The 14543-nt window shown below is 37.7% G+C and overlaps 2 protein-coding genes across 2 annotated transcripts; one reads left to right on the top strand and one right to left on the bottom strand.

The window, feature by feature from the left end:
* Positions 1-1254: 1254 nt before the first annotated feature.
* LOC148582137 (uncharacterized) lies at positions 1255-6255 on the top strand (the record flags this gene model as incomplete). The annotated part of the gene is made up of 4 exons (XM_088512128.1): positions 1255-1533; positions 2119-2807; positions 3180-4207; positions 4307-6255. Coding segments are annotated over 4 exons (3945 nt in total), but the record flags the coding sequence as incomplete, so codon positions are not given.
* A 2828-nt stretch (positions 6256-9083) lies between these two features.
* LOC148582136 (uncharacterized) lies at positions 9084-12495 on the bottom strand. The gene is made up of 3 exons (XM_088512127.1): positions 12350-12495; positions 11622-11754; positions 9084-10253 (listed from the first exon to the last, which is right to left on the bottom strand). Exons 1-3 carry the CDS (start codon positions 12493-12495, stop codon positions 9084-9086), a joined length of 1449 nt encoding a protein of 482 aa, XP_088368253.1.
* Positions 12496-14543: the final 2048 nt, after the last annotated feature.

Below are 14543 nucleotides of genomic sequence, written 5' to 3'. Positions count from 1 at the left end.
GTGGGCCCTCAATGAAAATTTAGAATTTATTAATTTTTCCGGTGGTTACACGCCAAGAACAGCCCGAATGCAAAATTTAAGTTTCTAGCTCATCTGGAAGTACCCAAACCATTATTTTAATACTTTTATACATTTATCCTTCCCAAAAGAGGACCCCCTAATACAAATTTTAAAAGTTTTGAACTGTCTCGATGTTTACACGTCAAGACAAGCCCACGTGCAAAATTTCAAGTTTCCAGCTCACCTGCAAGTACCCAAACTGTATTTTTATACTTTTATACATATAACCCCCAAAACGGGCCCTCTAATGGAAATTTTGATTTTTTTTAAATTTTACCACACATGCAAAATTTCAAGTTTCCAGCTCATCTGCAACTACCAAAACTGTATTTTAATACTTGTATGCATATACCCCCCAAAACAGCCACCTGATGAAAATTTTGAAGTTTTTGAGTTTACCCGGTGGTCATACGCTAAGACCAGCCTACATGCAAAATTTTAAGTTTCTAGCTCATCTGGAATTACCCGAACATTAATATCAATCAATCATGTCGCCGTTCGAGCTTTAATTTTTAGCTTAAGCCGTTAAGCTTTAACTCGCTTCGCTCGCCGAAGGCCCCCCACACCCCCCTTTGGAGTCGCACACTATCAATCAATCAATCAATCATGTCGCCGTTCGAGCTTTATAGTATAGATAATTAATTGTATGGATGTTGTTTTAATTAAGTTTAACATAGTACACTGTACTTTATTTCGGATTTAAAGGACCTAAGTAGTATTCCGCTAGTCCATTTGTTAGCACTTTTTAATCAGAGTTAGGTTAGGCTCCAGCGCTCTTCTCGTGTCTCACCAACAGTATAGAAGTAAAACTGAAACATTGGTCCTCAAGCCAAGGCAACACTAGATAGACCTCAAGCCCACCCCCTTAAAAGTGGCGACCCAATATTTTGACAAGTAATAGAACATTTTATTTTTAGGCGTGGCTTTAAAACTCCAGTCAACTACAGTAGGTAAATATTTGCCTACTTCTGAAATTGAACTTGCGGAGTAAATATAATTCGACAAATATGAAAAAGTTTCAATAAATTGTTCAATACATGTAGGTGACAGTTTGTAATTTATTTGATGATCGAGCAGCGGAGCCAACGCCAATTGGCATACCCCTATAATTAACGAAAACCCCCTTTAAACTTGAAGTTCCCTTGAGCCGGCTTTCTTATTTGAAAGTAACTCTAATTCAAGGTAATCTTCAAGGTAAGTTACAGCAGACAGCCGGGCGCCAGCAAGATTCAAAAATCTAAAGCTATCTACAATGAAGCTCAAACCAAAAACAACGAAATTTCCCTAGGACTAGACAGGCTTTTTGAAGATGAAGATACAGAGTTCGATGAGGAAGAATTGGAAAACTTCACAGATGCTATTTCGGACACTTTCATAGAAATTGAATTACTACTAAAACCAATTTTTGAAGAAAATTCAGGTTCAAAAACTGTGAGTATTGACAGTATCTCCAGGCAGTCTGATGCAAGCCAAGTAAGTAAGCCAATTGTCACACAAGTCAGATTACCCAAACTACAATTAAAGAATTTTGATGGAAACATTGCAAATTGGACCTCCTATCATAATTTGTTTGAAACCACAGTAAACCAAAATCAATCTCTGTCCAATGTGGAAAAGTTTCAATTTTTGCTATCCGCGTTAACTGATGAACCATTAAGTTTGGTAAAATCACTGCCTTTGACTAATGAAAATTACAACATTGCTTATGACATTTTAATAAAAAGGTATCATAATCCAAGAATTCTGAAATCTGTTCACATAAATTACCTATTAGACATGCCGCAATGTATTGACTCAAACGCTAAGTCTCTAAGACATTTTATTTCAAACTTCAATGAACACAGTTCCGCATTGTCTGCCTTAGACCCAAACTTGACTACTGAAAATCCATTTCTAGCCACAATTTTGCTTCGCAAGTTTCCCAACACTGTTGTCACCCGCTTCGAATCCAAAAGAACGGATTCTACAGAATTTCCTACTACAAAATAATTTCTCACTTTTCTAGAAAATGAATGCATAATTTGTGAAAACTCTCTCCTGTCACATGACAATTTTCAGTCTACAGCACAGTCTGTAAACAACACTCTCAATTCCTCACAGATGACCAAGTCTCAACCGCACCCCAACTCTTATAGGCCCAAGCCTAACTATGACAACAAAGCTACCACTGCTCGCACTGCACATCGCTCCTATGTTTCTAATCTACCCTCTAAGTCTTGCCTCTACTGCAATGAATCACATACCATTTATTCTTGTGATGCTTTTTCTTCACTTACTGTTCCAAACCGCAGAGAATTCATCCTGACTAAGAAAGCATGTTTCAATTGTCTAAGTTCTAGCCACATGTTAAATAAATGCATCTCAAAATCAACTTGCAGGACCTGTAACAAACAGCACCACAGCTTATTGCACGACCCCAATTATCAAGTTCAGAAAAGAACTAATATTCCTTCCAGTCCTCAAGAACACTCTAACAAAAACGCTCCTTCTACTGAATCAAGCTCAAACTTACTAATGTCTGGTACCAGCTCTCAGCAAACTTTCAACAACTCTACAGTTCTACTTGGTACTGCTTTAATTCACGTTTCTGACTCTGCAGGAAAGTTTCACATTCTAAGAGTTTTGATCGATCCTGGTTCCCAAGCATCTTTCATAACTGAAAAATGGGCAAGCCAGTTGTTTCTTAAGAGGCAAAAATGCAATCAGTCTGTCACAGGGTTAAGCCAAACCTCTGTTACTACTAAAGGGTTTGTCGACTGCTTGATCAAACCATGTTCTCAAGACAGTCCCACATTGAATTGTAAAGCAATTATTCTACCAAAGATTTCTACCCCGCTACCTTCTGTCAAACTAGGATCTGACATTAAGATCCATTTCCAGCATTTCATTTTAGCTGACCCCCATTTTGATGTTCCTGCATAAATTGACATTCTTTTAGGAGCCGATCTTTACCCTGAGATCTTCGATGGTGGGCGGCACCAATCTCCTCCAGGACTACCAACCCTATTTCACAGTATTTTTGGCTGGGTTATCATAGGAAAAACTAATTTAAGTTTCAAAGAAAATGTTTCACTATCTTGCAACTTCATAAAATCTGACTCTACCTCTTTGGAAAACAGCTTACAAAAGTTCTGGGAAATTGAAGAACCCAACGCACCACCCACACTCTACAGCCCTCAAGATGAATATTGTGAGACATTATTTAAAACGAATGTCGAAAGAAACTCTTCAGGCAGATATGTAGTCAGTTTGCCATTCAAAGAAGACTCTTCATCTCTAGGTGACTCCTTCTACACCGCCTTCAGGTGTCTAAAGCAAGTGGAACGGACCATGTCTAAAAACCCATCCTTCAGCCAAAAGTACAAGAACTTTATGAACGAGTATGAACAGCTAGATCACATGCGCAAACTAGAAGATCATGAACCCACTCCAAAATATTTTATTCCCCAACATGGTATACTCAAAAGTTCTGCGGCGGAATCCAAGTTCCGTGTTGTATTTAATGCTTCAGCCAAGACCACATCTGGCGCATCTCTGAATGATCAGTTATTAGCTGGCCCAAAACTCCAAAATGATGGACGGGACATACTCAACAGATTTAGATTGTTCCCTATTGTTTTTGTCACCGATACTTGCAAAATGTACAGACAAATACTCGTACAACCTGAAGATCAATCATATCAAGCAATTTTATGGCAAAGCGATGAAAACGACCCAATCTGCACTTACCTTTTGAAAACTGGTACTTACGGTGTCACCTCTTCTGCTTTTCTATCGATACGCACATTGAAGCAACTTGCTGCTGATAAAGGAGATAAATACCCCAAGGCTGCTGAAGTTTTACTCAGAGACACATTTGTTGACGACATTTTGGTCGGTTGTGAATCCATTGACGCTGCTTGTGAATTGAAAGACGAACTGATCAACCTTTTACTAGCTGGATGCTTTGAGTTAAAAAAGTGGGCTAGCAACTGTCCAAAACTTTTGTCAGAAATATCAAAAGAAAATCTGGAAATTCCGATTAACTTTGAATTTTCAGAATCTCAACCAAGTCTCAAAGTTCTAGGAGTGAAATGGATACCCCATGAAGATGTTTTTACTTATGACGTCAAATTAGAAGATAGTAACACACCAACCACAAAAAGAAGTATTTTGTCTGTCATTGCCCGCCTATTTGATCCTCTTGGTTGAATCTCACCTGTTATTTTTCTTGCTAAATGTATCATCCAGACCCTTTGGAAACTAGGTATCGACTGGGACACTACGCCTCCCAAAGATATCATTCAACTATGGCTTGATTTTATTGATCAACTAAAGAAGTTAGAAAACTTAAGGTTACCCAGATTTGTACTAACCTCAAAGAAATGCTCTATTCAATTGCACGCTTTCTGTGACGCATCCTTAAAAGGTTATTGTTCTGTACTCTACTTACGCTGTGAAGATGAAAGTGGCAACATCACTGTGCACTTAGTAACTGCAAAATCAAAAGTAGCACCCGTAAAACCAATGACAGTTCCTCGCTTAGAGCTTTGTGGAGCTTTACTTCTTTCAAAATTGATCAAGTCTTATACCGAATCTATTAATACTAAACTGACTGATTTACCCACCTACGCTTGGAGTGATTCTCGTGTCGCACTCAGTTGGATCCAGACCCCACCTCATGAGTTGAAAATGTTTGTTTCAAACCGAGTTTCCGAAATTCAAGACTCAATCGAACTTGAATGCTGGAAATATGTACCATCTCAATCAAACCCTGCAGATTGTGGGTCTCGGGGAGAGTTACCAGAAGATTTAATTGGAAACACCTTATGGTGGAGTGGACCCGAATGGTTACACATGAATTCCAGCCATTGGCCAACACAGCCGACAACCTACATTTCTTCTGATCTACCTGAATTAAAGACACATCTAGTAAATGACACTTCTGTTGATGAGAATTTATTTATTGACTTATTGAGTAGATACTCTAATCTCACGCACCTTCTCCGTATCGCAGCTTATATGCTACGATTTATAAAAGATTGCAAAAACAAAACAAAACTAACTGGTACACTATCTACTACCGAACTTAATGACGCCTTACTGGTATTCATCAAACAAACACAGATAAAATATTTTTCAGCAGACATTGAAAATATCAAAAACAATTTACCTTGCTCTTCAGGAGTTCAACGATTAGATCCATACATTGATGCAGACGGTATCATTCGAGTTGGAGGACGTCTGAAAAATTCGACACTTCGCTATGAATCTCGCCATCCTATCTTACTACCAAAAAATGGACAATTAGTTGAAAAGATTATTGACTTATATCACCTGAAATACTTCCACATTGGACCACGAGCCTTACAAGCCTTCATTCAAAGAAAATACTGGATATTATCTTCTAGAAATTCCATACGCAAGAGACTTCACAAATGTGTTGTTTGTGCCAGGTTCAAGACTAAGACAATCACCCCTTTCATGGCCGATCTCCCTTCAGTTCGTGTCACTCCTGCTCGTCCATTCTTATCAATAGGAGTAGATTTTGGAGGACCATTTCAAATAAAGACCGATAAATTGAGAAAACCACAAGTTAGAAAAGCATACTTATGTTTATTCATCTGCAAGTCAACTAAGGCTTTGCATTTGGAAGTTGTATCGGATCTGTCTACAGAAGCATTTCTGGCCGCTCTAGATCGTCTTATCGCTCGAAGAGGAATTTGTACAGACATCTATAGTGACCAAGGCATTACTTTCAAAGGAGCATGTAACGAACTGAAAAGACTACTAAGCACTCAAGACTCTTCAATTAAAATCTCCAATCATCTTACTGAAAAAGGAATCAATTGGCACTTCAACCCTCCGTATGCACCAAACTTTGGAGGGATATGGGAAGCCGGGATAAAATCTGCAAAGTACCATTTGAAAAGAGTAGTAGGCGAACAAACACTGACTTACGAAGAACTTTCAACGCTGTTCATTCAAATAGAAGCCATCTTAAACTCTCGTCCCTTATGCCCTCTGTCAAGTGACCCAAATGAGTTTGATGCTTTAACTCCGGCTCATTTTTTAATTGGTGAGCCCCTCATCGGCATCCCTGCTCCAAACATGGAAATTTCACCGAACAACAGACTCTCAAGATGGGAACTGCTCCAGAAGATCAAACAGCAATATTGGAAACGTTGGAGTCAAGAATATTTGAACACTTTGTAACAACGGGAAAAATGGACCGTTAAGAAGCCAAACATGAAAGTGGAAGATATTGTTCTCATTAAAGATGTTAACCTACCTCCTCAACATTGGAAACTAGCCAGAGTAATACAAACCATGCCAGGGTCTGATAACATCACAAGAGTTGTTAAACTAAAAACTTCAAACGGAATAGTTACAAGACCAGTATCCAAGTTATGCCCTCTACCAATCAATTGATGTTTCTTCTGCATAAAAAAACTGTTGTTTTTAGTGGGCGGTATTATGTTTGATATAGTGTTTACAAGAAAAAAGACTTGATTATTAATAAATACGTAAGTACATGTAGTGGTGGTTTTATTGCAACTGAACTGTAAACATAAACAATCTAATAACAATTATAAAATGTCATATGGAATAATATATTAAATTAACATATGTAACAGTGCTCTCCCTCTCAAAGTTTAGTGCGCAGCATTTGGTCCACATGACGCCTCCAAATTTGACCGTTGTCCATCTCGATGAAATAGTGTAGGTGGCCGTCTTTGCTTTTGATCTGTCCATAGTTCCACTTTTCTTTTCCAGAGTAATTTCGGGCTTGCACGCGGTCCCCAATTTTGAAAAATCGCACGATTCCTTTTGGGTGTTCAGGTTTTCTTTCTTGTCGAGGTGTCATCAAAGTCAAGTACGTTCGAACCTTTCTGTTGTACATAAGAAAGTAAGCACAATTTCCAGTGGAATTGGGAGCTTGTCGAACTTGCATGAGAAGTCGGTGAAGTTTGTCTTCAAGTGTGCCAGGTTCTTCAGCCATACACTTCCCTGATTTCTTGATAGTTTGCACAAACCGTTCCACCTGCCCATTACTTGAAGGGTGATAAGGGGCTGTAAACTTATGGGTAACTCCACAATGTTGCAAGAAGTTGCAAAATTCTGAGGAGGTAAACTGTCGACCGTTGTCAGAAACCAACAGTTCTGGTAGGCCAAAAATTGAAAACATTTTTCGTAGTTCTTTAATTGTCCAAGCAGCTGTAATACTCTTTGTAGGTACCACTTCTACCCATTTTGTAAATGCATCCACAACCAGCAAAAAGTAATTCCCATTGGTTGGACCGGCAAAGTCTATATGAATGCGTTCCCAAGGTTGGCTCGCCGGTTCCCATGGATGATTGATTTCCTTTTTTGGTGCATTTTGTTTCTCCCGGCACTGTCTGCATAATGAAATCATGTCTTCAATGTCTCTGTCGATTCCCTTCCAATAGCAATAGCTTCTTGCCAGTGCTTTTGCTTTAAGCATTCCTAAATGCCCAAAGTGTAGTTCTTTCAACACAGTCTTTTTAAGACATTCAGGAATCATTACTCTCCAGCCTTTCATGATACATCCATCAAGTAAGCAAAGTTCACCATCATGAAAACCAAACTGTTCAATAGACTGTCCCGTTTCTAAGGCAAGTTGTAGATGTTTAAGTTCTTTGTCTTCTTTTGTTTCTTTGGCTACAAGAATGTGATTTAAATTGATTGTACTGATTTGGTTTGTATGAAAAACATCTATCTGGTCCATGCAAGAACTTGTGGGTCGCTCGGTAGGGAATCTGGAAAGAAAATCTGCGTTACTATGTTCATTCGTCCTTCTGAATTCTATGTTGTAATCAAAACCTGACAGAAAGTGTGAATAGTTGAAGAGACGTGTTGCAGACATGGAAGGAAGGCTCTTGTCAGGATTGAATATTGTCACAAGTGGCTTATGGTCTGTTATCAGGGTAAATTTACGCCCGTAACAATACTGAAAAAACTTTTTCAGACCCCAGTAAATTCCTGTAGCCTCCTTGTCTATTTGACTGTATTTTTCTTCAGGCTTTGTCAAGGTTCTAGACGCAAAGGCTATGGGTTTTTCACTACCATCAGGGAAGCGATGAGATATAACTGCACCCAGCCCTACCGGAGACGCGTCTGTTGCTAAAATCAAAGGAAGTTTTGGATCAAAATGACAGAGTACGACATTGCTAGTGATAGTTTCCTTAACCGTTTGAAAACTTTTCTCACACTGTTCATTCCAATAGTATTTCTTTTTCTTCTGCAGCAACTTATGAAGCGGGTTAAGAATTGTTGCTAAATTTTCTATGAATCTGTTGTAATAGTTTACAAGGCCCAAGAATGTCCTTAGTTCGTTCACATTTTGAGGTGTTCTTGCTTGTTTGATGGCTTTGATTTTCTCTTCGGATTTATGAATGCCCTGAGCGTCAATGATATGGCCCAAATATTGTATTTTCTTTTGTAGAAATTTACATTTATCCCGGTTAAGTCTCAATTTGTTCAGTCTTAGCTTTTCAAGCACTTTTTCCAAGCGATCTAGTAATTCTTTCTCTGTTTTTCCCTGAACGATAATGTCATCAAAGAAACATTGAACTCCGTCAAGACCCACTAACACTTTATCCATTATATTCTGCCATATTCCCGGTGCTACCTTGACTCCAAACATCAGACGATTCACTCGGTACTGTCCCTTGTGTGTGCTCAACGTCTGAATATCTGCACTGGTGTCATCCATTTCCAGGTGTAAGTATGCGTTCTTCAAATCTAAAGTACAAAACAGTGTTCCTCCATTCATGTTACCGAAGATGTCTTCAATCTTTGGAATCGGATAATGTTCATCCTGTATTTGTTTGTTTACCGTAACTTTATAATCAGCACATATCCTTACGTCTCCGTTGGGTTTGACAACAGGGACTATTGGTGTTCCCCATTGTGAATGTTCGGTTTTTGTTATTACTCCAGCGTTTTCCAAACGATCCAGTTCAATATCTACTTTTTGTTTCAAGGAGTAGGGAATGGGTCTTGCTTTCATGAACACTGGCCTAGCTTCTTCTGTCAGTTGTAAGTGCCCCCAATTGATCTGGTATCTGACCAATCCCCGGTTCAAAAATATCCTTGTACTTGTGAAGAAGTTCATCTAAGCTGCTTTCAGTTTCATGCTTGATTGATTTTATTTCTGCTAAATCCACTTTCACTTCACGTACCCAATCACGGCCGAATATAGCATCCAAATGGTTATCAACAATGTAAAGTTTGCCCGTGAAACCTTGGTTGTTATACAAACATTGAACGAAGACAACGCCTTTAGGTTTGAAAGTCTCCCCAGTGTAAGTCTTAAGCTGTATTTGAGTATTGAAGATTCTCTTATTTATTTTTAGTTTCTTGAAGGTATCGTATGGTAAAGTGCTTATAGCTGATCCTGTATCCAGCTCCATCTGAACTGGTTTTGTCTCTAGCAGAACATTTACTAGTATTTTATCAGTATCTTTGGAGTGTATCTTATAAATCTCCTGAGTTTCCTCTTGACAACCATCATTTGAATCTAAAGCAGTTTGATGCACCTTTGTATCATTAGTTTGCATACAGACCATTGCGATGTGACCTTGTTTCTTACATTTTCGGCAAAACTCAGAAGCGAACTTACAATTGTTAGCTTTATGGTCTGGTGAACCGCAGCGAAAACACTTACCTTTTAGTTTGTCAAAAGCAGATGACTTTAATGTTCCAGTTGTTCGTGGTGCTCTTTCCACCCTTTGATTTCCAATTTTATGTACATTACTAACTGGGAAACAGCTGTTTAGCTTGACTTGATAACTCTCATCTTTAGCAAGTTCCATAGAAGTTGCTATTTTAACAACATCGTTAAAAGACTGGGTAGATTTTTCTTGAAGAATTTTGGCTCTCACATCTGAGTCCTTCAGTCCTATGATGAATTGCATACGTAGGAGTGTATTTGCAATAGTTTTCCCACAGTTTTCACAAGTAAAATCACAGTCCATAGTCAATTTCTGGAGTTCAGCTGAGTATACTTTAACAGTTTCACTAGATTCCTGTAACCTAGACAAAAATGTGTGCTGAAGTGCCCATGCACTTGGTTTAGGATCAACGTAATCAGACAATATCTGTACCAGCTCTTCATACGATTTTCTTTTGGCTCGTCGCCAACTAATAAATACGTAAGTACATGTAGTGGTGGTTTTATTGCAACTGAACTGTAAACATAAACAATCTAATAACAATTATAAAATGTCATATGGAATAATATATTAAATTAACATATGTAACAATTATTTAAATGTTTTTATGTTTGACAACTGTTTACTTTTAAACATATGTTTTATTTTGCACTCATTTAAATTGTTGGAATTTTCATCACTTTTGTATATTTTTACCTAGAATACAGTCCACAACATTTCTTACACCGCTTTTTATTTTAAACCCGCTTATTTAATTTATTTACCGCACAAGTGTGTAGGCCTATACTTGTCTCCTTTTTATGTCGAAATATAGCTGTCAGAAAATCAATGCGGTACCTGCATGTGCCCCTTCGTAAGGGCATAGTGCACTGGATGGCTTTGCACTAATATTTAGCTAAATATTTAGAGATTACATGCAACATAACGCAATGATTAAGCCTGCCACTGAAAATCTGCTTGGATTGAGCTTAAAATCTTAATTAAGGAGCACAAACTGTAAAAGTAGTAAATTCTGAAAGCAAAAATTCTGCACAAAATATTGATAATAATTTAAACTCGTGGTGGCGGGCTAAGGGTAAAACTGGCCCGCCACAAAAATTCCTCTGTTTTGATAAAAATAATAGTAATAATAATAATAAAATAGTTTATTTCGTAAAAAGTACACAATTGAATTGAAATAGTCAAATGCTATTGGGTTGCAAATTTTGTCTCGCACACAAATCGAAATCCCATTCATACATTTACAATTCCATCATTCATACAAGATACATTCATTTTAATAAATATCCCCTGGCCAGGAGGTCGGTCTAGCCAATTAGACGGTCTCCCAGTCATGTGCCAAGAACTCGTCTGTACTGTAAAACGCGTTTGCAACCAAATTTTTTTTCAGACGGGTCTTGAACGCCTTGGGCGTAGGTGCACTGTTTAACGCATTTGGCAATCTATTGGCCATATGAACTCCTGCCTTTGAAGGCAAACGTTCATGGACCACCGTCCTGTGTCTACCATTTCGGTAGTCCTCCCTGCCTCTAGTATCATAAGAGTGTATGTCCATACCTCTTATGAGATTGCACTTTGTATTGAAAAAAAAACCCCGCACGTTTCCAAGATGTAGAGACAGTGCAATGTCAACAGATTTAGGGTTTTGAAAGGTGGTCTGCACGACTCTCTCCATTAGAGGTTTGCAATAATTTGGATGGTTTCTTTTTGAAGAATGAAAGCTTGTGAAAAATTTGTGTTTGTGCAACCTCCCCACAGCGCCAATCCGTAAGAAAGGTGTGGGTAGATTACTCCATAGTTTTAAATTATGTCCATCGTATCACAAGTAATACTAGGATAATCAACTAATCCGTATAATAAAAGATATAAGTTATTGTTTCTTACTTTGCCTGGCATCAGCACAAACATATTTCGCTTGGAAACTGCATTAGACAGAGACTTAAGGGTCCGCCTCATCTCCGAGGCGACGCCTGATGCAAGGGTTTGCAAGTGCCCAAATACTCCTAAACTATTAAAGCTAAAATTAGGTATTTACATTCGTTTTAAAGATACGAAAATTATCTACTTGTGTACATAGCGTTTTTTTCGAAATGTTGTCAATTTAACATACAATACTCAGATTAAACGCACGGCATTTCAGACGTGTTTTAAGCGACTTTTGTGAAGTAACTAAACTGTTTATCAAAATTCGGGCTTCGTACGCAAGTAGGAAAACTCTTCTAGTTTCCAAAAATGTAACGTTTCATAATGTGCAAAATATTTTAACCCGTAAAAAACGGCCCCCCGTAAACCTCTGCAAACGTTTGTTTTGACAGTTAGGCAGCGCCAGTTCAAATTAGACCGGTTGTTAAGCAAGCTGCTGCGTATGCTATGTTATGTATTCCCATTACGAACCAATTTAGGCCTTACTGCTAGGGCCAACCTAAAGACAATCATCATTGATAAGCCATATTATAGACGCCGAGGATGAAGGCCGAAGCGTGAACACCAACTTAAACACTCTGTATACCATATAAGGATATTTTAATTCCAATTCTCACCGATAATGTACTTTTTTATTAACGCATTGCATTGTACAGGTTATTTTATTTTTAAGAAGATATTGTTCAGACATTCGCTCATCCTGATACGCGACCAAGCAGAGTGCACCCCAATGGTCTATGACAGTCATTTCAATACTATAAATCTTAATTGTTAACTCAGGCATTTCATTGCCGTCGAATGTATCTTTTCGTATGGTTGCTGTCGCTGATACCATACGCTTTATATACAGGGTGTTTCTAAAATAGGGCGCAAAACTTCAGGGGTATATTCCTTATGCTAAAATGAGAAAACAATTTCCTATACGCATGGGTCCAAAAATGCTTTGTTTGACCACTAGCCGCCATTTTCTTTTTTTCCATTAATTATTTTTTGTTTCTGAAAGTGTTTCATCGATTTTTTGAAACTTGGTATTATTTTGTGTCCAGGAAAGGTACTTTTAGGAAAAAATCACCAGCATGATCTAATGGGTCTACTCATAATAAGAGCGTTTTTATTGTATGTTTAATCTTGTACCCTAGTTAGCGGGGAAATGGTAAGGATTACAAAAAAATATAAAGAGGCACTTCTGTTGGAAAATTTAGTTACCAATCTATTGACACCAAAATGTCAAAATCGGTCCAGAAACAACTGAGTTACAGCTGAAAACATGGCAAAAAAATGGTTTGTTTACACGTTTTTGCCATGTTTTCAGCTGTAACTCAGTTGTTCCTGGACTGATTTTAATATTTTTGGTGTCAATAGATTAGTAACAAGATTTTCTAAAATAAATGCCTCTTTAAATTTTTTTTGTAATCCTTACCATTTCCCCGCTAACTAGGATACACTATTAAAAATACAATAAAAACGCTCTTATTATAAGTAGACCCATTAGATCATGCTGGTGATTTTTTCCTAAAAGTACCTTACCTAGATACAAAATAATACCAAGTTTCAAAAAAATCGATGGACTCCTTCAGAAATAAAATATAATGAATGGAAAAAAGAAAATGGCGTCTAGCGGTCAAACAAAGCATTTTTGACCTATGCGTAGAGGAACTTTTTTTCTCATTTTGGCATAAGGAACCTACCCCTGAAGTTTGGCGCCCTTTTTTAGAAACACCCTGTGTGTGTGTGTGTGTGTGTGTGTGTGTGTGTGTGTGTGTGTGTGTGTGTGTGTGTGTGTGTGTGTGTGTGTGTGTGTGTGTGTGTGTGTGTGTGTGTGTGTGTGTGTGTGTGTGTGTGTGTGTGTGTGTGTGTGTGTGTGTGTGTGTGTGTGTGTGTGTGTGTGTGTGTGTGTTGTGTGTGTGTGTGTGTGGTGTGTGTGTGTGTGTGTGTGTGTGTGTGTGTGTGTGTGTGTGTGTGTGTGTGTGTGTGTGTGTGTGTGTGTGTGTGTGTGTGTGTGTGTGTGTGTGTGTGTGTGTGTGTGTGTGTGTGTGTGTGTGTGTGTGTGTGTGTGTGTGTGTGTGTGTGTGTGTGTGTGTGTGTGGGTGTGTGTGTGTGTGTGTGTGTATATATATCGCTTTTTAAGATTTATATATATATATATATATATATATATATATATATATATATATATATATATAAATCTTAAAAAGCGATTTAAATGTTTGGGTACTTCAAAATGAGCTAGAAACTTTAAAATAATGTTGCATGTGGGCTGGTGTTCACGATTGACATGTAACCACCGAAACATTTTAAATATCTACATCTTCATTTAGGTGGCCCGTTGAGGGGGGGGGGGAATATTTCTTTATTTTTTTTATTTATTTATTTCTTTATTGTGCCTTTTACAAAAAAAATTGTTTTGGCAATACATAAAATGATAACATAAAAAGAAAAAAGGCCTACCCATTGGAAAGACTATGGTGTACTGTATTACAAATTATCTAAATAGGTTAATTTGGATAGATTTTTTTTCTACGTTAAGCCGCTAGCAACAACAGGTAACCATTAATATAATTGATCTAAGACTAACAGTTAATGAACTCTTCTACGCTATAGAAAGTATTTAATAATAAAAAGTGTTTTAACTTAATTTTGAATGTGTTAAAGTTTTCAATATTTTTTAGTTCCATTGGAAGCTTATTGTATAGTTTAACACCTGCCTGTGAAGGTAATTTAGAATACATTTCAGATCTATGTTGATTGGTTCGGAATGAATTTGCCAATCTTGTTCCATAAGAGTGAATTTCACAGCCTAGAGTTACATGACATTTTGAGAGGCAGTAAACTATCGTTTCATATATGTACATGGATGGCAGGGTCAGAATTCCTAGTGTTTCA

Source organism: Corylus avellana, unplaced genomic scaffold (assembly GCF_965113065.1).
Source record: "Corylus avellana unplaced genomic scaffold, dhCorAvel1.hap1.2 HAP1_SCAFFOLD_295, whole genome shotgun sequence".
NCBI classification, from domain to species: domain Eukaryota; kingdom Viridiplantae; phylum Streptophyta; class Magnoliopsida; order Fagales; family Betulaceae; genus Corylus; species Corylus avellana.
Note: the sequence above shows the minus strand (reverse complement) of the source record. Positions and strands in the feature narration are given on the sequence as shown.